Here is a 23241-nt window from a genome sequence, read left to right on the forward strand (position 1 = left end):
GCATTTCATCTGACTTGAAAAATCCCAGTATATTCCGTATTGCACAAGACTATCCACTATTCAAGTTGCGACGCTCCAAAAACCTAGGCCCAGAGAAACATAATGTACTAACACCAACATGCCACGGATATGTGACTACCATCCCCAGTCACTCATTGTACCAGAGGGAACATGCCCTTTCTGGCAGGGTTTCGATGAGGGGAGTACTGTAAAACGCAATCATCTGGAATGTCAAGAGTGACATGGCCCCTCGGGACGTCGACAACTGGAACAGCAGCACGATTATTTCTTTCACCACACGAAAATGTCGGGCGCAGCGCGAAATACTCGACTGATTCCTCGGGGTTGGTGGGGGGGGGAGTCTTTCTTCGAACCACAGGTACTACAGTTTTTAGCTGCTGTCGATGCTCCTTACTACATACTGTTCGGTGAGTACGCGACGCATTCCAGCGTCCCAGCTCACGCAATGTCCGTAAATCGATAGTCCGACAGTCTAAATGCGTCCATGTTCAAAAATAATGACCCGCAGCGTATATGCTATGATGGCCACGTCTGAGAAAGAGAACCGTCCCTGTAGTGCATAAGGCATGCAAGAATGAACGGAAGACGTCAGACAACTGGATTTTAGCAGGATGTCCAATCAAGAACTGTGCCCATCGCCGGCCCACTGTTAGTCGACACCAGGACCATACAGACGAGTGTGATTTTTCAGCTTCTTCGGGTGGATATTTGTTCAAGAACTCAGTCAGCTGCTCAGCTATCGTTGGCTTTCTTGAGTTCTCTCACGGATCAGGTAAGGTAGGTAGGTAAGTAAGTATACTCTCAAGGTGCTGGTCGGCCTTATCTGGATACCCCGAAGAGGCTTAGCGAGGGGCAGGCTAGCTGCACCCAGGCTACGATAAGACCTGACGTCATTCAGTCACTTTCGCACGACAAGCCGAAGAGCTCGAGTTGAGTATATTGTTTTTGCTAAGGGTATCGAATATATTTGGCTGTCCTCGTGTAATACTGCCAGGTATACCTGTTTGAGTGGCGTCTTCTTACGAGTCTGGGTTCCAAGGAGTTCTGTTGCACCTCAAAGTCTCAAAACTCTTGCGAGAGGACTTTCTTCAGTCCTGCCATCTCCTTATCGTATCCGTCAATCTTCCTCTGGCTCTTGTCGAGCTTGTTCAGCAGATACTCGACCCGGGCTCCCGCCTGTGCTGGCTGCTTGGGAAGTGCCCCCAAGAGTGCAAGTTCGTTCTCTACCTTGTCGATCGTCTTCGCTTCGACCTTGGCCATCTCTGTCAAGACAGCAAGATCCATCTTAGCCCTCAACACGGGGTCGTCAGCGAGCACTTTGAATGCTGCCTGGTACATGGGCTTGCCGGCTGTGATGGTCTGCGGCCTGCCGTAATGCGTCTTGACAGTGATGAGCTCGGCGTTGGTCAGGCTCTCAAGCGCCAACTCGCCACTCGCTGCCCTCGACGTTTGCGAGGATGCGAATGTATCCGATAACAAGACCTCGTTGTAACGTAGACTTTGCTGTGCAACAAGCGACTTGATGAGGTACCATGCTTGCTCAGTAGACCACTTTCTTTCTTCAGCATCAACCTTGCCGCCGAGCAAGTACATCTTGACAATTTCGGTCGCACTTTGGTTGATGATGTCGTCGACTGCGTGTTTCGGGCTCTGTCCACCTCTGATTCGCCGGGCTAGGAACTCGAGATCAGTAAGGCGACCGCCAAGAAGGTCTATACAGTCGTCGAGTTCTGAGAGGTCGGACCGCGGGGTCTCCTTTTGTTTCTCACTGTCGCTGTCCTTTTGCTTCTCGTTGTCGTCGACCTCCAAACGGCTCGCGACAAATTTTTTCGCCACGTCCGGGGAGAGATCACCGAGGGCAACCTGTCTGTACACCCTGTCAGGCATCACCCTCGAAAGCGACTTCGAGTACGACGTGTCATTTGTGAGGAATATGACATGAGCCACGTTGTTCTGCACAAGCATAGCAGCCCATTGGGCCATCTTCTCGTAGATGATGCTGGACTCTTCGTTCTTGTGCAGGAAGTTGTCAATGACCACAACAGGCCTCTTTTCGGGGTGGGCATCGAGGTACGCGTCGTCTGAAAGGTCGGCATCTTTGTCGTTCTTGTGTCGACTTGCAAGGGAAACGTCTTTGAGTGCTGACGCTGCTGTGTGGAGTATCTTGACAACCTGGGTTTCGAGAGTCTCGGAGAAGCCAGATTTCACTCCAGTCGTGCTCTGTACAGCCAGATCGACCAGACTGCTCATGCTGTTTGCCCATGAGAAGACTGGACGATACCCTACAGCAGTAGCCATGTTCTTGATTGTGCCACCCTCGCCTCTAGCTTCCACAATCGGCTTGCAATCGATCACCAAGACATTCTTGCGCCCTTCAAGAGTCTGTTGTAACACTAGCTCCTTTTTGCCAGAGCCTCGAGGACCCTGCACAACGATGAATGTGTCGGAGCTTTCCATCAGCCAATTCTGGATTTGTTCGATAAGGTCTCGGCGGTGGTTCCACACGGCGCTAAATCCAGCGGAGTCTGCCTTTTTGTGCCCAAAGGAAAGCAGGTCTGTGGTCTGTGATTTGACCCATCGATATAATCTGCTGTCAGTCAAGCGGAAGGCCCGCTGGATGTGCGCCTTGACAAAGAACTGTCGGATAGGGTCAAAAATTGCAACCGTGACAGCAGTGACCAATCCTAGAACAATTGGAATCACCAATCTTGGGTGGCTAGAGATCCAATTCCAGATGCTGTGTGCCTTCACCTTCTGTTCATACGAGAGACGCAGCTTGGTGCCAGACTTTCCGCCGCCGAGTGCTTCGCCTACGAGATATCCGTGCAAGCAGTTCCTGGCCATAATTGCGTCCCTGATGAGTGCAAAGTCGAGGTAGGCGAACTTAGGCAAAACTTTCGAGTCGTTGGGTTGTGAGGTGATTTCGGCAATTTTGCCATATTTCCGGAACAGACTGTATAGTTCTTCTTGCGACAGCTCAACCGCTTCACCTCCAGGGTCCTTGGGTGTGAATTCAACCTTGAGTCTTGACTTCGGGAAGCGGTAGAGATCCTCTAACCAAGGCGCACCTTTGACGAGGCCCGACTTGACGCCGCGAAACGGATTGAACCAGGGCTTGATGGGCGTTGCCTCGAGTTTCTTCGTCAAAGAATCTATGGACTGTCAGTCATATGCCTAATCGACAAGCTAGAGCCCATTCTACCTTCGAGATCCTGCGCAGAGACTTCCGGTCCATGGCTGACTTTGACGAAAACACCGCCATCTTTCAACCGAGGGAGGATCTCCGTGACCTTCATGGGTATGTCTTGAGGAATGGCCTTCTTGACGAGATTGATAGGGTCAAGCAGACCCAAGCTTGAACTGTCAAAGCGCTTGAGGAGATCGGCGATATCCTCATCGCTCTGCCATGGTCGTCGGAAAAGGAAGCTAAGCTTGAGGGGGAAGAGGTCTATTGCGAAGCGCTGTCAACGTCGGAAGCCTCGCGAGATGTACCCTGATAAACTGACTGTCAAAAAAAAGAATGGATTCGTCCTGAGCCGCGGTGATGTGGCCAGATTTCTCTTCGCCTGTTATAGTACTATCCCAAGCACGTGCTATGGGCGTTGCACTGGGTACTCCCAATGGAAACCTTGCGACGTGGGATCGAGGTACTACTTGCGAGTGTCGCAAAACCGATATGGTGGGCCGGGCCAGTGGCCGTGCCATAAATCTACTCGATATCATTTCGTATTGGGTTGCTGGACATCATACCACACAGATCGAGGTTGAAGATGCATGTCCCGGGGGAGCTGGAAACGCTCGCAAATTGGCAGCAACGCGAACGCGATCAGCTTAGCTCCTCGGGTCATTCATGTGAATGAGGTCATCGGCTATCCCACGGTCGCGGGCAGCCCCCACCACAGCTTCCAAGCGGGTCCCGGAGTTAATCCGCCCCGTGCATCTGCGCTGCATGCCAAGAGTCATGTCGTCCAATCCGTGATCTTCAGTTGAAGGGTTCACATTCGTGACCACGAGACTCTGAGATACGATTTACCCCTCTTTCGGTATTCAAGGAGCTACACCTGCCTCCTCTACAATCCAGTGCACCGCAAGTTATCGCATCTGTATAACCAACATCAACCATCAATCAATATGGGCTGGCTGTGGGCAACACCATCCCCTCCGAAAACTCCTACTCCTACAACAGATAACGCGACGAGCGTCTCGAAAACGGCAGCTCCAGCCTCCACGGACACTGCCAGCAGCGATGTTGACCCAGAGATTCAGAAATTTCTCGATCTGTTCAAGGCGGAAAGGGAGCCAGAGCCAACAGCTTCCGAGCAACCAACGAAGGCCGACACACAGCCGACAGCGTCCTCCTCCTGGTTTACACTGAAGTCTTCAGCAACCTCGCCATCACAAGTAGAGACTCGCAATGCCGCAGCGCCAGCCCCCAAGCTCGACCCCGTGGCTGAATCTCTCCTGCCGTCAGAAATGTCTTGTCGCCAGGCGTTCGACATGGCCTTCCACTGCCAGTCGATCGGCGGGCAGTGGAACGCCATTTACCGCGAGGGCTCAATGCGCTCGTGCAGCGAGAGCTGGGATGACTTCTGGTTCTGCATGCGTGTCAAAGGGTACACCGGCAAGCTGAAGGAAGAAGCGATCCGAGAGCATTATCGGAAGAAGGAGCACGAGAAATATGGCGCCGGCAAGCCCAGTAGTGAGGATGTGTGGAGGGCGAGACCGACAAGACTCGCGCCTGAGACGGCTTTCTCTACGACACTAGAAGATGCCAAGGTAAGTGACGAAGAATGGCAACAGGCGGAGATGGACAGACGAAGGAAGATTAGACGGCAGCTGGGAATTGATGAGAGTGCTAAGGTCTAGTTGGGAGAGCGGACAAGACGGGGCTGCGAATTATTAGCCTGGTTCACGACAGAGGTTTACTACTTTTAATGATCTACACGGATGTCTCTTCTCTGCTTCTTCGATGGCCCAAACCACGGCGTGTGGAAGCGTAGAAACTTGGGAGTAGTGCTAGGATTGCACAAGGCGAATAGCACTATTGGCATCGTCACAGCATGCACGCGGCGGAAAGACATAGTCATGTGTTTTAACTTCTTGTATTGGGTTGCATTTGGCAACACCGAAATTCATTAAAGTACAACCAAACTGAGAACCGTGCCTTTTCCGTAGTCGTAATCGTGAAAACGCAGAAAGCAATGTCTAGTCATGAAACCCCAACTTCGTCCGTGCCGTGAGATCCGTCGCGTGACCACTCTAGGAAATGAAAGTACTTCGGGTATCAATTTAGTCGACCTCCTCGACGGTGGGACCGTCGTCGTGAGTGGCGCCAGGGCCGCCGGGGCCGCCAGGGGCGCCACCGGGCATGCCGCCGGGCATGCCACCGGGGGCACCGCCGGCACCGTAGAACTTCATCATGATGGGGTTGGCAACACCCTCAAGCTCCTTCTGGCGGTCCTCATACTCCTCCTTGGTGGCCTGCTGGTTCTCGTCGAGCCAAGCGACGCACTTGTCAATCTCAGCGGTGAGGGTGGTCTTGTCAGACTCGTCGAGCTTCTCCTCGACCTTGGGGTCGCTAAGGGTGTTGCGCAGGGAGTAGGCGTAAGACTCAAGGCCGTTCTTGGCAGAGACACGGTTGCCCTCAGCCTCGTCCTCCTCCTTGTACTTCTCAGCCTCAGCAAGCATGCGCTCAATCTCCTCCTTGGACAGGCGGCCCTTGTCGTTGGTGATGACAATCTTGTTGGACTTGCCAGTGCCCTTCTCGACGGCGGAGATGTTGATGATACCGTTGGCATCGACATCGAAGGTAACCTCAATCTGGGGGACACCGCGGGGCGCGGGAGGGACACCAGTGAGCTCAAACTTGCCGAGAAGGTTGTTATCCTTGGTACGCTGGCGCTCACCCTCGTAGACCTGGATGAGCACACCAGGCTGGTTGTCGGAGAAGGTGGAGAAGACCTCGGACTTCTTAGTAGGAATGGTGGTGTTGCGGGGAATGAGCTTGGTCATCATGCCACCAGCGGTCTCAATACCAAGGGACAGGGGAGCGACATCGAGAAGCAGGATCTCCTGAGTGGACTTGGAGGAAGTGTCACCAGAGAGAATGGCGGCCTGGACGGCAGCGCCGTAGGCGACAGCCTCATCGGGGTTGATAGACTTGTTGGGCTCCTTTCCGTTGAAGTAATCGGTGATGAGCTTCTGGACACGGGGGATACGAGTGGAACCGCCAACGAGGACAATCTCGTGGACCTGGGACTTGTCGATCTTGGCATCGGACAGGACGCGGTCGACGGGCTGGATGGTGGAGCGGAAGAGATCCTGGCAGAGCTCCTCGAAACGGGCACGAGTGATGGAGGTGTAGAAGTCGATACCCTCGTACAGCGAATCAATCTCGATGGAGGTCTGGGCGGAGGAAGAGAGGGTACGCTTGGCACGCTCGCAAGCAGTGCGGAGACGGCGGAGAGCACGAGCGTTGGCGGACAGGTCCTTCTTGTGCTTGCGCTTGAACTCGTTGACGAAGTGGGTGACGAGACGGTTGTCGAAGTCCTCACCACCCAGGTGAGTATCACCGGCAGTGGACTGTCATTTGTTAGCATAATGTGCATGAGCGAAGAAAATGAGGGAAGTTATTTACCTTGACCTCGAAGATACCATCCTCAATGGTCAGGAGAGAAACATCGAAGGTACCACCACCGAGATCGAAGATGAGGACGTTGCGCTCACCCTCGACCTTCTTGTCGAGACCGTAAGCGATGGCAGCGGCGGTGGGCTCGTTGATGATACGGAGGACGTTGAGACCGGCGATGAGACCGGCGTCCTTGGTAGCCTGACGCTGCGAGTCGTTGAAGTAGGCAGGAACGGTGATGACTGCGCATGATATTAGTATTGTGCTGGAGGAAGTGGAGGGTAGTGTGCTACGAATTACATACCAGCATTGGTAACGGCGCCACCGAGGTAAGCCTCGGCGGTCTCACGCATCTTGACGAGAACCATGGCAGAGATCTCCTCGGGAGTGAACTGCTTGGTCTCGCCCTTGAACTCAACCTCGATGACAGGCTTAGTGGCCTTCTCGACAACCTTGAAGGAGAAGTGCTTCATGTCGGCCTGGACCTCAGAGTCCTGGAACTTGCGGCCAATCAGGCGCTTGGCGTCGAAGACGGTGTGGTGGGGGTTCATGGCCATCTGGTTCTTGGCGGCATCTCCGATGAGACGCTCGGTGTCGTTGAAAGCGACAATGGAGGGCGTGGTGCGGTTACCCTGGTCGTTGGCAATAATATCGCACTTGTCGTTGGAGTAGACGGCAACACACGAAAACGTGGTACTGTGGTAGAAAGTTAACGTCAGGGACTCGTACGACAGCAGGAACCTGCGTGAAAATGCTTACCCAAGATCGATACCGACGGCCTTGCCAGGAGTCGCCATGGCTGCGGTTGTGAAAATCTGCGGGATGTAGAGAGAAAGGGTTGGTTGGGTATCAAGGAACAAGAAAAAGGCTGAATCGGAAGGTGGGATGGAGGAAAGAGGAAGTTGGTTGAGTGGTTGCTCGTGTTGTTGATGAAAAGTGGTGAAGGTACGTGTAGTGGTTGGCAGCGTCGAGGATTTAAAAGTTTCGGGTGCAGCGCCCAACCTTCCACAGCGTTCTTTCTACTTCCAAGGTTGCCCCACCAATGCGCATTCGAGCAGCTTCAGGAAACTGCCCTCTTTCTGCCCGATTTTAGGCCCAGAAAACTGTCACAGGGATTTGTGTCATATTGCGGAGACTACGGAGCACATTGAGGCGATATTTTGGAATTCTCTGACATTGTCCCGGTGATGCTGGACACTTTCAGCACCTGTGGACCGATTCTGAAGCTCAGTGCGAGCTTCCCTTGACATCATGGTGGCTCAGGCGGGGTTATACAGCTGGTACATTCATCTCCTCCTTCCTGCACGCATAATCAAAGTACCTCGACATGAACTGGTTCAAACCCCGCCATCGTCATCAGCCCAACCTTAGCAGCCCCTCATTGAAATCTCAGACTGGGTGATATCATTTGGCTGTCTCTACGTGCTTCTGGTGCATTCTACAGTGAGTGAATCGTTAATTTTTTCTTCCCCTTCTTTCCCTACAGCCATGTCCCGGCTTGCCCATTGCATAACTGTGTATGCTTCTTCATTCACCGTTCCAGGCGAATTTTCATGTGTGAGATTGTGAGATTCTGTTGTGCCGTTGTCTATTACGTTCCTTGATGGACGCTTCCAGAAAGGCGATGAAAAGTCTGACCGCCTCGACCTAGGTAGGTAGCGAGGGAGCTTGGGTTGCTGGGCCACGAACGACTGAAGGTGGGGGGCCTAGTGCTTCGGTGGGGCCGACGTCCGTTTGCAAATGGCCAATGATAAACTTAGGACAATTGTGGCGAGCCTGCTAGGATGCGTGCGGATCGTATGCCGGCGGTTCTGCACCTGTGGGTCTTTCCCGCAAATACAGTCTTCTCATCACGTGAAGAGGTCTCTGACAGATTCCAGCTCCAACCCACGAGACTGGAACCACCCCCGCGACAGCCACGCGGGGGCCAGGCATGTGTACGTCCCCGCTGTTCAGTCGCTGGCTTGTACATCAGGCTTTATTCTCCGTGTTGCCAGCATAACATGGCTTAGGTTTGCTCTGGAACGATGGCTTGGCTACGAGCCAGTTCTGTTGGCTTATTTAGTCGCTACATACCCTCTCCCGAAGTGGATAAGGAGCTCGAACAGTAGAGAAATGGATTGGCACAAACATCAGGGCCAATTGACTTTGTGATATCTTTTGTTGGTCCACTTACCTCTTGCTTGGCCAGTACTCTTCATTCATCAATTCCAACGTGCAGTGGGTGGGCCTCCCTCCAGTGCCATCTGGAGTGCATACATCACATAGCCTCTCCATACATTGTCTCTCAGGAAGCCGGGCCACAGTTTCTCAAATTTGTGTTGAAGGGCCTTCCACACATGTGGTTGGCCGGAACGGATCACAGCATGTTAACTTTCTTCAGCCGTTCTGTTCCGAGTCGTCCATGACTGGGTGCATGCTGTACGGTCATAGTCGAGCCTCTTTTTATGGTCAGCGAAGCCTGAATGTAAAACCCGGACGAGGGTCACCAGGACGAGCCTCGACCAAACCATCATGTGGACCATATCTGAGAAGGTGAAGGTGCTGAGAAGCCACGTCCACTGTAAAGAGAGATTGGGTTTCAAACGACTCACTGACGAGCTATTGTCAGGAGGTCATCGTGCATGAAAACCACCGTGAATTGCTAACACAGACATTCATCCAAAGCAGGGCTCAAAAATCCATTTACCTTGCAAGAGGCTGAGAGAGGAAAGGGTGCAGCAACTTCCCAAGGCAGGATAGATAGAGACAGCAAAAATTCGACTTCCAGCGGCATATCAGTCGAGAAGCCTGAGGTGAGTGTAAAAGGCAGTATATTCTCATTCATGATATCATAGTAAGGCAGTAAGCCTCCAGGCAGCTCCATCAAATGCCTACGTACGACGCTATCATGGTCTCGGAGCAGATCTTCCCTCCAACAGCGAATACATGGTCCTTCCTCGCCTCTCCCTACCCTTGCATTCAGTGGAAATCTGCCTCTACACGTCCATATCGGACGCCATCGACCTTGAGCTCGAAACCGAGACCTGCGCTGTCGACTATCATTTCTAGCGTGAAATCGAGATTATCAAACTCGACACCCCTCGTCGTTGTCAGCCTCGTGAATAAGCTTCGCGGCACGGCGTTGAGGTCCGTCGTTAGTGTACACACGTTGACGAGATCCCGCCCGTACGCGACCGGCGGCTCATCAGCCTCGCACGCGATGAGATCGTCCGTGACAACGAGGCTCTGTCCAGGGCGGAAGTTGCGCGTGTAGTGAAAAGCAATAGGAGACACGGGCGAGATGGCCTCGCCCTTGGCAATGTGCCACTGCATACGATCGGAGACCATCCAGCGTTCCCACAAAGGTGACCAGTAGCGCTCGCTGACGGAGTGCTTTTCATCGTCATAGACTGTGGCATACGAGGTGCCGTAGTGCATGCGGGCCTTGCGCGATATGACCATGCTGCCCTCGAGACCACGGAGGACGGCGCCTCGTACAACGGCTGTCCAGGCGTAGACGGGCTGCATGACCTCGATGGAGCCGGCCTCGGTGAGGGCCGTGGCCGTGGCGTGTGTCGGGCGTTCGGTATAGGGAGGCGGGGCGGCGCTCGCGAAATGCGTCTTGAGACGACGGTAGAGATAGTCGCTCTGGCCAAAGCCGCCGACAAGGATGATGCCGGAGACGATACCGCCCTTGGAGCGAAGATCGCGAACCTGGCCCTGGACGAGGTCACACACTTCCTTGACAACAGGCTCGAAGATGTCCTTGACCTGTTCGGCCGTCATAACGAGGAAGCCGCAATCAAGGCCTGCTTCTTCGTCGTCGGGGAGACCGGGGAAGCTGCGATGCATCAGAGAGTGCTCAACTCTGTCGGAGGGGCGCCACTCACGGTACATTGACTTCATGGTGCTCGTCTTCGTTGAAGTTGCGCTTGACAAACTCTTCAAAGTAGCGCAGTCCCATCTGCCAAGTTTTCCCCTTCTTGACCTTCATCTCATCGAAACGGCTATGTCCAATGCGATTGCGAACGTGTTCTTCGAATCTGTAATTTAGAAAAGCGCTGCCGCATAGACCACCCGTTCCGACAGCCGACTCCTCGACCTGAAGCGGGTTCAGCGACATGATCTTGTAGGCAATGAGGCTGCGAACAGGTTAGATTTGAACCTTCCATGCATCGCAAGAGACTTACTCGACGGTTCCGCCACCAGCATCGCAGACAATAAAATTGTCATTCACATTCAGGTGGTTCGGCTGGATGGCCTTGAGCGTGTAGACTGCAGCCGCTTCAGGCTCGCTGATCATCTGGATCTCGGACTTCTCGCCCATACCGGCCCGCTCAGCGGCCTGCAGCGTCGTGTTCTTTGCCGCATCGGACCAGACAGCGGGACAGGTGAGCACCCAGTCGACCTTGGTCGAGGCCATGAAGGACTCGCCATAGCGCCTCGTCAGGGTGTCCATGGTGTGGGCGTAGATCTGTGTGAGATAGTCGCTCACGGCGTCGATGACAGTCTTGTCATAGCTGCGCAGCTGGGCGGCCGTGTCGAGGGGGGAGACGTAGAAGGGAAGCTTCTGGGACCGATCGAGGAAGAGCTTGATGCAGCGGAGGCGCGACTCCTCGGGGCGGAATTGGAAACCCCATTTGATTGTCGGGTTCCCCTCACCGCCGGAGCCTGAGTGAGATGCTGGCGTCTGACCTGGGCCTGATGCTGGCGTGGGAGTTGACGAGGATGACACGGAAGGCGAAGTTGGAGTAGAAGGAAAGGTGTAGGCGATCTCGGTGGGCACCTTGTCGGAGGTGATGCCGTTGCCTCCTGGCCACGTCTTGATGATCTCAATGTCATCGGGGGTACCAGTGTAGACCGCGGCGACTCTGCGATGGACGTTAGCGAGGGCTCGCAGCCACGCGGCTTCATAAGCATGTCCGTCGAAGGATGGTCGGGTGGGCGCGCACCCACAGCGAGACTCACCCTGAGAAAGTGGTGCCAAAGTCCACGCCAACGATGAGACGGTCAGCAGGAGGAAGAAGCTCCCTCGCAGGCTCTCTCACAGGCCCATTGATGGCCTCGGTCGAAGAGGGGGGTGTATAGTTCGTAAAGTAGTTCCTGCTGGCCTGGTTTCGCTGACTGCTGGAGCTCGTTCGAATGGGGAGATTGAGACTCATGATGGCGGAGGCCGAACGCTCGAATTCGACTACCTGGACCACACCATAATCTGGAGGTCTGAGCGGTCGAGTTATTGTAGTCGCGCGATGAAGATCTGAAGGCCAGGGCTTGTCGCGTCGGTGGTGTCGATGCTGCGATTTGGGTTTGACCGACGTGACGAGGCCAGATGAGAGATGAGGCCAGACGGGGTTTGCCGTAGTGCGAATCGCGGGGTTATTGCAGGTACGAGGATGCACGACGCAGGGCGGACGAAGAAGAGGTACGAGATCAGGAACAACGAGGATGAGGTAGAACACGATGGGAAGGTGTCCCAGGTCAAAGAATTGGCCAAGGAGGCCTCGTCTGGTGACGAATGAGGTGGGTAGGTCGTCGCGAGTTGTTGCTACACTCTTATTCTGCTGCCTGGCGATGGCTGGACGGGTTCCTGGCAGACGTCCCTTCAAGAGCTTCAAGCCAAGAAGCGTCCGAGACACATACGAGGGAGGGAGGGGGGGCAAGGCTGCACCCACCCAGGTTGACCACTGGCATTCAGGCTCAGCACTCTGTCCCCACTACAGGTCGCCGTAAGGCACTTTGCACGAGGCAGCAGGATCAGCCCTGTCAGCCTGAGAGGATCCCTGGGGAGTGCTGACGCTTGAGCGGCCTATGCTCGAGCCGCTATGAAGAGCTGAGCTGATCGTGTCTTGGCGCACATTGCCTTATCGGATCTTTTGACCACTCGATACAAGGGTACGTATGGCATCATGACGATATTCCAGATGCCTCGACCGTGCAGATATCGAGGCCTGATATGCCCCTCCAAATTTTTATCTAAGCCATACACGAAAGCCCGGACTGCCGCGGGGCAACAAATCTCGACATACTCGACTCATCAGCAGTATAAGTGCCGTTCCCTTGTCTTCGACACCCGTTCACCGTCCTGGATAGTACGGGAAATTTTGTCATCATTGGCAGGATCTAATCGCAACTGGACTGGAGCCTCTGTCTCAACATGGAAGAAGACCGGGCGTTGACAGATCTTGGCATCGCCGCCGACATTGAAGAAAGTCATCGGCAGCAAGCAGAAGACGAGGCACCTGTGGTCAAGCAACCCAAGAAGCGGTTCGTCGGTCGCAGGACAGCCGCGGAGGCTGCAGCGAAGAATGCTTCATCGACAGAAGCCTCTATCGAAGACTCGGGGTCAATACAAGTGGCCAAGCCCCGGCGTGGGCCCCGTCTACTGAATCAGGTCCCCCCCGAGATACTCAAGGATGCCGCCCTCAACGACGCCATTGCTCTCCTCCCTTCTAACTATAGCTTCGAGATCCACAAGACTGTGCATCGTATTCGAACGTCGGGCGCCAAGAAGATTGCCCTACAGATGCCTGAGGGCCTACTACTCTTCGCTACCACCATCTCCGACATTCTTACCGAGTTCTGCCCTGGCATCGAGACCCTCATCATGGGTGACGTTACCTACGGCGCATGCTGCATCGATGACTACACGGCCCGCGCCTTGGGCTGTGATCTTCTCGTGCACTACGCCCACAGTTGCCTCATTCCTGTTGATGTCACCAAGATCAAGACCTTGTACGTCTTCGTCGACATCTCCATCGACACCCAGCACCTCCTCGCGTCTCTGGAGCGCAACTTTGCCTCGGGCAAGACCATGGCCGTCGTGGGCACCATTCAGTTCAATGCCACTATTCACGGCGTGAAGTCCTCCCTTGAGAAGGCCGGCTTCCGCGTGCTCGTGCCCCAGATTGCGCCGCTCAGCAAGGGCGAGATCCTGGGCTGTACGTCGCCCCGCCTCAAAGACGACGACGCCGTCGACATGATCTTGTATCTCGGCGACGGCCGCTTCCACCTCGAGAGCATCATGATTCACAACCCCTCCATCCCCGCTTACCGCTACGATCCCTACTCGCGAAAGCTGACGCGTGAGACGTACGGCCACGACGAGATGCAGGGACTCAGACGCGACGCCATCAAAACGGCCAAGCGCGCCAAGCGCTGGGGTCTCATCCTGGGCTCGCTGGGACGACAGGGCAACCCCCACACCATGGCGCTGATCGAGGCAAGGCTGAAGGAGCGAGGGATCCCGTGGATCAACTTGCTGCTGAGCGAGATCTTCCCCGGCAAGCTGGCCATGATGGCTGACGTTGAATGCTGGGTGCAGGTGGCGTGTCCACGGTTGAGCATCGACTGGGGCTATGCCTTCCCGAGACCCCTGCTGACGCCGTACGAGGCGTTGATCGCCTTGGATGTGAAGGAGGATTGGGGCAAGGGGGTATATCCGATGGACTACTACGGGAAGGAGGGATTGGGAAGGACAAAGGCTCTGGAAGTTGGGGCGAAGGCGTAAATACCCAGCAATATCACGATCTGATGAGTTTACCGCCTTTGCCAGGACTTCCGCTTGGCCCACCTATCATCGTGGTCACTCGCTCATACGTAATCTGTTATGATGATGCCGCTGTAAATGCTCATACGCCCGCTTCCATCCCTTGACGCCGGTCATTCAGGACTGCACAGCACCGTCGCTTTGGCAATGATGTTGCGGTATGCCAACATCCGCCCAGTCTCATCGCCCCTCTTCATAATGCCTGGAAAGGTGACGCAGCATATATCCCGCTCGGATAGCGTCTCCTCATCTTCACCGCCGACGTCCTCCATGGTTGCAGGGTCAAACTTGGTCTGCTGGTGCGGCACGATCTCCGGCATGAAGACGCCAAAGACTGCCTTCTGCACGGCCAACAGCCGGCCCAGGTCAATGGCGCTGACTATGAGTGCCCTCAAGGCCTGATCTCGTGCGTCGGTCGTTTTGTTGTCGGTGATGCCGTCGAGAACGCGGTTGATGCGCTCAATGACTCGTTCCGTAGCGGCGTCCGTCTCGCTGTGCATCTTGTCCCCGGCTTCGCGGCGCAGCAAGGTCAGCGTTGTGGAGCGCCACTGGTTGACGGCTTCTTCGGAACCTGGGGGAGGAGACAGTCAGCCATGCCCCTTATAAGATGCCAATGTACTTGCTGTAAGATCGCAGAGTCTCCTCGACGTCGCGGAACTGCCGAGCCTGCTCCGGGGACAGTCCAACAAAGTACGCGCCGAAGACCATCTCGACCAGGACGCGAGACACGAACGACTGGAGGAGGTGCACCTTCGCCGCGGCCGCCAACTCCTCATACATCGGGACTAAGGCTGCCAGCTCCTCCAACTCGTCTTCGCTTGCTTTGCCAAAATCTTCGCCAACCAGTCAGTCAAGCAGTCACGCGACCCCAAGCCTGGAGGACTGGTCAGGGCAAGAACTCACCAATCTTGGCCCTGCGGAAATGCACAATGACCCAGTTCTGCAGTCCGTTGCCCAGCCGTGCGGCCCCTTCCCCAAAAACCTCGTCAGACGTGGCGCTTTGCCCATCCGTCCTCGTACTCGTGCTCACGAACTCCTTCAACCCTCGGACCTGAGCCCGCAGCTCGACGCACTCCGCCTCCAGCGCCTCCATCTCGCCGCACGCGGCCCTCGCCCTGTCCTCCGCTCGCGCCACGCGGCCCTGCCAGAACGTTGCCGTCTCGCTCTCCTTGCGGCTCAGCCTGTCGAGCTCGCGCGCAAACTCGTCCTCCATGACCGCGAGCTCGGTCTCCAGGAGCGCGATGCGCTGCCCGTCCGCCTCCTTCGTGTGGCTGCCACCAGTGCCGCTGCCACTGGCCCCGCCGTGTGTCTCCCGCTCCTTCTGCGTCGCGGCCCCACCGCCGGTGTCTCCTGGTTTCGGCCCCTCGTCTCCCGAGACGGGACTCCCTCCCGCGACGCTCGCCACGCCGAGCTGTGCCCTTGGTGGCGGGGCAATGATGTTGTTGTTGTTGCTGCTGCTGCTGCTGCTGCTGCCAACGGCGTTGCCCGCGTTGACGGCGCCTTCCTTGGTGCTCCCAGCGACCGGGTTGAGGGCGCTGCGTGTGGAGGCCGTGCGGAGGATGTGCGAGCCGGGGCCGGCGCTGCGGCGCTTGTCAGCCGAAGATGACATTCGGTTCGTCTTCCGTTCTTTCGTCATGGGGGCGGGGGCGGAGCCATGTGTTGCGGGCTCGGCATGCTGCGTTCCAGTTCGCATCGGGGGGCGGATACAGGTTCGATGGGAAGGATGCTATCGTGGGGTTGGCCCCCCGTCTTGCAGAACTGCAACCTAAGGTAAGGTACCTAGCTAGCTGTCCATCAGCACTGTGTCAGGAGCACGGTTTCGATCCTCAAGAGGGGGACCTGACTGTGGCTGCCTGGAGGGGTGAGATCTGATATCGTGATAGAGAGAGAGATTATGCAATCATTGAACTCGTGATGCATGTATCCATCTGATATGCTGTCTAAGGAAATATGTCTGAATCACACCTTGGCCTCACGTCAACTACTTGGTACAACGTGCCACAGCGAGAAGCGGTGCCGCCGACGTACGCCAGAAGAAACAAATGGCTCTTTGGGGTGCACTGTCTAGTTAAATACTTCGTCTAGTCATTTTGAGAGAACCACGCCATTGAAAGAACGCTACCCCGGGCATAGAAAGAGGTGTACTCCGGTACACAGTAAGCTCCGGGTTCTGCTACGTCTGATGGACCTCTCTCTGCCCCCAACCCCTGAGGTGCCGTGCCAAACCTAGAAATCAACCTCGGCCTCGACGTCGTACGCAGCCCCATCCTCGCCATCCACCGCCTTCGCTCCCATCTTGCAGATGGCAATCCTCTCCAGAGGCACACCTTCCATCCACACGTATCCCTCATACCGCGCCAACACGTCTGTCGCGTCTAGAGTCAGCTTCTTCCCCCGTTTTGCCTGCGCATCCCTGCCCCCCTTGACATAGATCGTGTTGATGATGGTAGCATGCAAAAGCAGGGGCCTCTCTTCCCTCACCATGACGCCCGCATCAATGAAGGAATCGCGCAGCCTCTCGCAGAACCTCAGTAGGATCCCTCGATCATCTTCAGGTGCAGCATACAACACCGACGCCTGCTCAGGCCGCTGCATCGAATGCAGGCCCCTCAGAGTCAGGAACGGAAACTGGTCAACGCTGGTATCCGCCGGTGGAGCAGGCGTCGCGAGAGGCGCAGTCGTGGACAGCGACTTGATGTCTGCAAAGGCTGCGGGCGGATTCAGGCCCCGGAGAACTGCAGTCGCTTTTTGGACGCTCTCGTAGCTGGGAAGGCTCAACATGCCAAGTGTGAGGTGGAGGGTGCCGAGGGGCCTGACTGCGGTCTCCGGGATGTCGAAGCTGGTAGCATCCGTGACATCTGCTTTGAAAGAGGCCAAGCTCCTCGAGACTTGTGATCTCGAGGCTGGTGTGATTAGGGGAATACAAAGAAAATGGGTAAAAGCCGGTTTGGCGTTCGGGCGGGGCGGCATGTTGAAATACTGTCTGACGGACGAAAGGGGGTGCTTGGAGGTGCTTTCAAAACGGATCCATCGAAAGACGGCAAATCAATCTACTGGAGTGGACGACGAGATTCGAGGTGAAATGTATTGTCATCAGTCTTGGTGCAATGGCCAAAGGCAAGTTAACCCTGCGGAACGCTCCTCATTGCAAAGGACCAATAACTGGTCAGAACTTATGGTAGGGTAGACCCTGCACGTGACCGTAAATCAAATCAAGAGTCATCAAGTTACCTAGGGACTGCAGGCTCATATCGAGAAACTGAAGTTTTGTTATTGTTTGCAGCAGATCTGAAGCTCGGATCTGTCTAGCTTTCCATAATGTCGACACTGGCTTCACCAATAGGCTGTAGTATGCTTGCCCGGATCTGGTGCGGGGTTTCAAAATAGAGTCAACATGAACACTTGCACAAGACGCCGATCCCCCACCCATTTTGGTCAGATGATGTCAATCCTGGCGACACATATTCCTCCTCTCCGTTCGAGGGCCTTCTCTACTCAAGCATACGGTGGTACCCGAAGCGTCAGCAACCTTTTCGCATAGGTCTCTTAGTTTCTCGTGCTAACCGTCTCGCTGTCAGTCCATACATGATGTTTCCTGCGCAAGTTGTTGGAAAAAGTAGGCTAGCTTTCACAAAAAAATATATTCTTGGAAATAGAAATGCGTTGCCTGGGGTTGTGGGAAGCGAGTGAAGTTCTAGTGTTGGTCTATTCGGTAACGACTGCAATGACCTGCTTGGGACGTGGCGGAGTCGGCTCGTGGCAAACTGCACATTGAAGCATACCTAGCCACAATAGTGAACCTGGCTGCATCCTTCCCCCAAAAGAAGTCTTGCGCGTCCTGTTGACCGTCTGAGTCCGAGAGCTATCGCAAAAGACCTGGCAAGTTGCCATGCAACGCTGTTCGAATCCTGTCCAAATGCTTTGCGTCCGCGAAAAGGGGGGTATGAAGAGCTGACGACGTTGTTTGTTGTTGGTGGTGATGGTGGCGGTGGTGATGATGGTGATGACGGCGATGACGGGTGACACAACTACGCTTCCAAACCGGAAGCTTGGAAGCGGCACCCAGTCAAGAAAATATGGCACTGCCCTCTCTGCCTCAATACCGTCAAGGCCTTGGTTTCTAGTGCTTGTGACAAGGTCCGAGACTTAGAGAGGGCGGCGTCAGATGATGGGGAGGGCATGCTTGTTAATCTGTTGCAGCTCGCCCCTCGAAGTACTGCTTCAGCACCTGCTCGACATCGGCGTAGTCCGTCTCGAGAGTTTTGAGGGTCTCTCCGATTTTTTCGAGGCACACCTTCTCGTCTGGCAGCGGGGAGCCATCCTCCTTCTCCTTCTTGCCGAACCGCTGAATCTTTTCGCAGTTGTCTCGCACCTTGACCAGACCAAGGGTGGCCGAAGAGCCCTTGAGGAAATGACCCAAAGAAGACAGCTTTTCCAACTCCTTGTTCTCCCTGGTCACCGAAGAAGACTTGGTCAGCTGCAACACCCAGGGCCTGATTTGCATCGAGGGAAAATCGACCAGCAAGTGGGAAAGGGCCAGAAGCCCTCGCCGGTTGCGTCAGGAGAAGGGGTAGCCAGGGCGGAAGAGGAGTTTTGAGGGGTTTCGGAGGACTTGGAGGGAAAGTGTCGCGTTCAGAGGAGAGGGGGGGGGGAGGGGCGGGAGGAAGGGTTCACGATCACAACTCACAGTTCCTCTTTCATCGACGTGATGGTCTCCTCCGCCTGCTCGAAAAATCCTTCGACGATGGACTGGCTGAACTCGCACTCTCCTGGTTCGTCCATTTCGAGAATCTGATTGAAGGTCGCCATGTCGACGGCGTCACCTAGGTCCTCGAGACCGACAACGTCGGAAGGGGCATCGTCACGAGACCCATCGTCACTCTGTGCGAGAAAAAAAGGACAAATCAGTCGTGAACTGAAGGCACACCATTGGATGGATGGTGATGAGCAAGGCAAACCTGTGCACACATACGTTGGCTACTTCAGCGGCAGGCATTATGATGGCTGTGGTCGTTGGTGTCTTATCGTGGGGTTTCGTCTTCTCGATGAGGGTGGCCACGGGTATAATCCGTGGCTGAGCTGGAGGGGGAGGCGGCGTCGTTTACAGCGGTTGGAAGACGGAGACACACGGGTGGAGGAGGGGGTAAAGAGGAGCGACGGGAGGCTGTACTGCGTACGGTGTGCACTGGGAGGGAGGAAGAGAGACCTGTGACGAACAAGAATGATTAGAATACCCAAACGGGGATGTAAAGACACAAGACTCCTCAGGAAGGTGGATCCAGGGGATGGCTTGGGTGCAGGCCTGTGGGAATGGGGTATGAGAGCCGGCCGGTGACTGGATGCAGTGCCTTGGTGTTGCTGCACGAGTGCCCAAAAAGCTGGCGCGAGACGTGTGGATTGCGGACGGTGGACTCGTGGATGCGCGCGCGCACGCTGCGATGCGAGATGAATGGGAATATGCTGGACGCAGGCTACCGCCACTAAGTGGTTGTTGTTGCTGTTGCTTTAGCTACCTTGTCTCGATGGGCCGGGGTGCGATGAGCGTTGGCTGCTTTTGTTCGACCAGGATCGACTAGCAAAGGGTTTTCGCGCTTTGCGATTGATGCTCGGGGTTCGAGGACGAGGATGTTGAGGCTACCAGTGTGACAAGGAAAGGGTGGGTGAGATAGATGACAAGGGACAGCGGCTGCGATCCGTTGCTAGGGCTTCGCTCGGGGGCTGGTTCAGGTCCTGGTAATTTTTCCCCTTTTTTGTTGCGAATCGCGGGGTGGTGGTGGGATGAATTGAAGGCCAAGCCGCAGTTGAGTGTGAGTCCAGTCCAGGTGAGGTGACAAGCTTGTCGGGATGAGGGGCTTTGAGGTGGGGGTACTTTGACGTAGTTGGGCGTAGGCGCCCTTTTTGAGAGAGCACAGTACAAGACGGGGGGGGGGGGCAGCCATGGGGAGCACGTAAACATCAAGCTTACCTTTTGCTTCCGCGAGAACAGGGTATAATGCTCTCTTCTTAGTTATATGTGTCCTGTCGGGAGATCTCTCTGCCACGCAATGACCTAGAATCGCTGTTGTGTGGAAGATAGGAAAAGGCTGTGGTCGGTATGGTCAGGTGAGGTATGGGAGGAAGCACGGATTCGGCGATGACGACAAGGCAGGTGCTATAGGCTGAGTGACGTGGGTTGTTCTCCCTTAGCTAAGGTAGGCGTCGTTTCTCTCGCTCGAGTCCACGTGTGATCAAGGACGACGGGGAGGTTCTTCGACAGGGCGCAAATGGGCGTGATGTGTCAATTGTGCAATGGAGCAATCCTGGTCGCCAGCGGTAGGTAAAGTGGAGGAAATATTCGCATGCGACAGAGCTTTCATACAGGCCCAGGTTGCAGGGTCGACAGAGGAGTCGTAGTGCGGTGCAGTGCGTTGGCGCGGTGGTTGCAGCAGAAAAGTGAAAGGGGAATGGTCCAAGGCAACGCTTCGGCCGAAGCTCGCGAGGTCCCGTCCAGATTATCTATCCGGCGGCCTGATACAGCCCGCCGAGGGGTGCAGAGGGGTAACAGGGAGGAGAGGGAATAGGTAAGGTGAGGTAAGGAAGGGCCTCGAGCCGCCCTAGACCCGGCCGCCATGATCCATGAACATGTGCATGCGCTAAAAGCTGCTACCTTCCTACCATCCACGGGGCAGAGCCGTCTTTCTCGTCTGTCCGTCTCCCGCTGTCCATTGACGTGCAGGCGCAAGGTGGAATGCACCGTCGAGCGGGTTGCATCATTCTACAAGCGGGGACCCTGGGTATGGGGGCTGGCTAAGAGACACCTCGTGTGGGACCGGCACCACACCAGCCCTGGGTGCCTAAGGTAGGTCCCTAGCTGCCTGGTAGGTAGGGGTCTGTCAGGGTTCACAGTGTGAGAGAAATCAATGGTTCCCTCCACCAGAGATGGTACAGTACAAGCTCTACAGTCGTCCAACTCGGAACGTCTCCCCACTCATCTCATCCGTCGTTGGAAACTTCCCGACGACAAAATTCAGGAAGCGACGGGGCCGGGGTGGGATCAGAATTATTTGTTCACATTTCTTCTGTGATGAGATGGGCATCGTCCGTGGGTTGTCTCCTCTAACCCCCTTGCGCTTGCCCACCACTTGCCTCCTGGTTGTTGTCGTTGCTGTTGTCTTCTGTTGCTTCTCTCATCGCCTTCTGGCTTGACCATGCGCGAGCTCTTCTTCGCCAGTGAAAAATTTCCTGAAGCTCACCAAAATAGATCCTGGTCATTGAGTACCAGGCAAGGTGACGCAGCAGCTTGATACACTCGTTCTCTTGTGTCGCTCTCGGGGACCCTTCCTAAGCTGGCAACTCTGTTGCTTGGAGCCTCATCTTCATCCACCTCCACCCCTTACCCACGTGTCTTCGACTGGCAGGTCCCTTGTGGGAGCATCGAGTATCGTTGCGAAGCAGGCCGTGTGCCACAGTGCATGCGGTCATCCTAGTCCTTGTTCCGGCCACATCCTGGACAGCTTTCGAGGGACTCAAAAAACAGCAAACTGCAGTACCGGGGACCTACACCGCTGACCGGCGCCCAGCTGCTTGCTCTGTCATCGCTAATTATGCCACATACATTCGTACCCTACATCTTTGTCAGACAGGGTACCAGACAAGGCTCACCAATCCCTCCGGCCGCACGTAGCTCGCGACGAGGCCGTAGACGAGATCACAGGGCTTGTTCACAGTGTGGCCCATTGGGGCATATTATCCTTTCTGCCGCGTGCATGTGTGACCCCCCAGCTTTCAGCATGGGGGTTCGAAATGAATGTCCTCGGACTTGGGCAGATCGGTTCCCTTGGGTGGAGGACTGGTGGGAGCTCCTAGCGTATCGTGACGAGACAAGAAGGCCAGCACGCTCCTAGGTTACCCCGCCAGTAAATTTCTTCTTGTCGAGCCCACCCCCCCTAGCACCGTTCAGTGACCGTTCATTGTTGTTCAATGCAGTGCTGCGGACAAGGCGGACTAGATTGACCTGGAGTGGACACTGACAGGATCCCCTGGCTTGAGACCTTTTGCCTGCGATGATGTGAGACTGAATAGAACTTGCCAGCAGCAAGCACCGCAGTACCGAGAATGTTTTTGGACGACGGTCGATGGAGTTCACCAGGCGTCTTAGGCATTTACGGATGGACCGAAGGAAGGGGGGGGGGGAGACGGTCTTTTTGGCCCTCTGTCTCGAGCTCCTACCGTTCGACCATGTCCAGAAACAGACACATAGCAGCTGACGGGTGATGCTTCAGGGGTTGCGCTACTAATGCGGTCCCTGCGCGTGCGGGGCGACTACTTTCCTACACCTACGTCATTGCTCTTCCTCAGTCGGCGTCATCAGTGGAGGAAGGACACAGCGCGACGGCACACTGGATCTGGATCTGCGGGTGTCCGTTTCGGGCTACCATTTAAGGCTGGCAGCCTAGCTCTAGTTGGTTCGTGTGTAACGGAGCCGATGACGGGCCCGCGACTTCCTCTCCTTCGGCCCAGCTCCCTGCCAGACCAGAACACGGACGGACAGCGAGCAGCATTCTTGGTCTCCTGTGTGCGCCGATACCGATACGGTCAGTAACGTCCTTTCCTTTCCACAAAATGCCCGACCCATACCTTATTGTGCCACTGGCCAAGCCGGCACACAAACGGTCTGCCCCCGTTGCTTCAACTCCTAATCAGCCGATACCCATGGCTGATTTCGGCCTGCGCTTCAGGCCACACATCACTCCCTGTCGTACTGTCGTGGTGCGAGCCAAGCAGCTCCGCCACCAGATCGGGCTTCTCATGCCAGCACCTAACATCCGATCTGCGAGGGTGTGGGGAGCCAGCGATTATCGCCCAGTGCACTTTCCGTGCTGCCGCGGTGAAGCATCACCAGTTCGAACCCACGCGTCTGGACGCTGGGTTTCTTCCCCCGCACACCCTTCAAAAACAAAGGGTCCCAGAGACAAGGCTCTTCTTCGCGACTCGCGATGAGAAAAAAAAAATCCCGAACTTACGGATCACAACACAGCAACGTACCATGAACACGAGTCAATGGAGAATTCCCTTCCCGTGGCTC

General features: G+C 55.4%; 8 protein-coding genes across 8 annotated transcripts; 2 read left to right on the forward strand and 6 right to left on the reverse strand.

The window, feature by feature from the left end:
- Positions 1-1083: 1083 nt before the first annotated feature.
- Positions 1084-3744, reverse strand: YME2 (mitochondrial escape protein 2; the record flags this gene model as incomplete). The annotated part of the gene is made up of 3 exons (XM_028639812.1): positions 1084-3173; positions 3224-3469; positions 3528-3744. The coding sequence occupies 3 exons, from the start codon at positions 3742-3744 to the stop codon at positions 1084-1086; spliced, it is 2553 nt and encodes an 850-aa protein (XP_028495880.1).
- A 408-nt stretch (positions 3745-4152) lies between these two features.
- On the forward strand, positions 4153-4887 carry D7B24_005664 (uncharacterized protein; the record flags this gene model as incomplete). Its single annotated transcript, XM_028639813.1, has 1 exon — positions 4153-4887. The coding sequence occupies one exon, from the start codon at positions 4153-4155 to the stop codon at positions 4885-4887; it is 735 nt and encodes a 244-aa protein (XP_028495881.1).
- Positions 4888-5310: 423 nt separating this feature from the next.
- HSP70 (Hsp70 chaperone) lies at positions 5311-7446 on the reverse strand (the record flags this gene model as incomplete). Its single annotated transcript, XM_028639814.1, has 4 exons — positions 5311-6603; positions 6659-6891; positions 6954-7345; positions 7409-7446. 4 exons carry the CDS (start codon positions 7444-7446, stop codon positions 5311-5313), a joined length of 1956 nt encoding a protein of 651 aa, XP_028495882.1.
- A 2164-nt stretch (positions 7447-9610) lies between these two features.
- Positions 9611-11793, reverse strand: D7B24_005666 (uncharacterized protein; the record flags this gene model as incomplete). The annotated part of the gene is made up of 4 exons (XM_028639815.1): positions 9611-10472; positions 10522-10773; positions 10822-11502; positions 11600-11793. 4 exons carry the CDS (start codon positions 11791-11793, stop codon positions 9611-9613), a joined length of 1989 nt encoding a protein of 662 aa, XP_028495883.1.
- Positions 11794-12785: 992 nt separating this feature from the next.
- DPH1 (Diphthamide biosynthesis protein 1) lies at positions 12786-14138 on the forward strand (the record flags this gene model as incomplete). Its single annotated transcript, XM_028639816.1, has 1 exon — positions 12786-14138. The coding sequence occupies one exon, from the start codon at positions 12786-12788 to the stop codon at positions 14136-14138; it is 1353 nt and encodes a 450-aa protein (XP_028495884.1).
- Positions 14139-14290: 152 nt separating this feature from the next.
- Positions 14291-15870, reverse strand: D7B24_005668 (uncharacterized protein; the record flags this gene model as incomplete). Its single annotated transcript, XM_028639817.1, has 4 exons — positions 14291-14748; positions 14797-14843; positions 14911-15010; positions 15081-15870. The coding sequence occupies 4 exons, from the start codon at positions 15868-15870 to the stop codon at positions 14291-14293; spliced, it is 1395 nt and encodes a 464-aa protein (XP_028495885.1).
- A 533-nt stretch (positions 15871-16403) lies between these two features.
- On the reverse strand, positions 16404-17147 carry D7B24_005669 (uncharacterized protein; the record flags this gene model as incomplete). The annotated part of the gene is made up of 1 exon (XM_028639818.1): positions 16404-17147. One exon carries the CDS (start codon positions 17145-17147, stop codon positions 16404-16406), a length of 744 nt encoding a protein of 247 aa, XP_028495886.1.
- A 1216-nt stretch (positions 17148-18363) lies between these two features.
- On the reverse strand, positions 18364-19173 carry D7B24_005670 (uncharacterized protein; the record flags this gene model as incomplete). Its single annotated transcript, XM_028639819.1, has 3 exons — positions 18364-18628; positions 18865-19058; positions 19150-19173. The coding sequence occupies 3 exons, from the start codon at positions 19171-19173 to the stop codon at positions 18364-18366; spliced, it is 483 nt and encodes a 160-aa protein (XP_028495887.1).
- Positions 19174-23241: the final 4068 nt, after the last annotated feature.

Source organism: Verticillium nonalfalfae (genome assembly GCF_003724135.2).
Source record: "Verticillium nonalfalfae strain VnAa140/NRRL 66861 chromosome Unknown scaffold_36, whole genome shotgun sequence".
Classification (NCBI taxonomy): Eukaryota; Fungi; Ascomycota; class Sordariomycetes; order Glomerellales; family Plectosphaerellaceae; genus Verticillium; species Verticillium nonalfalfae.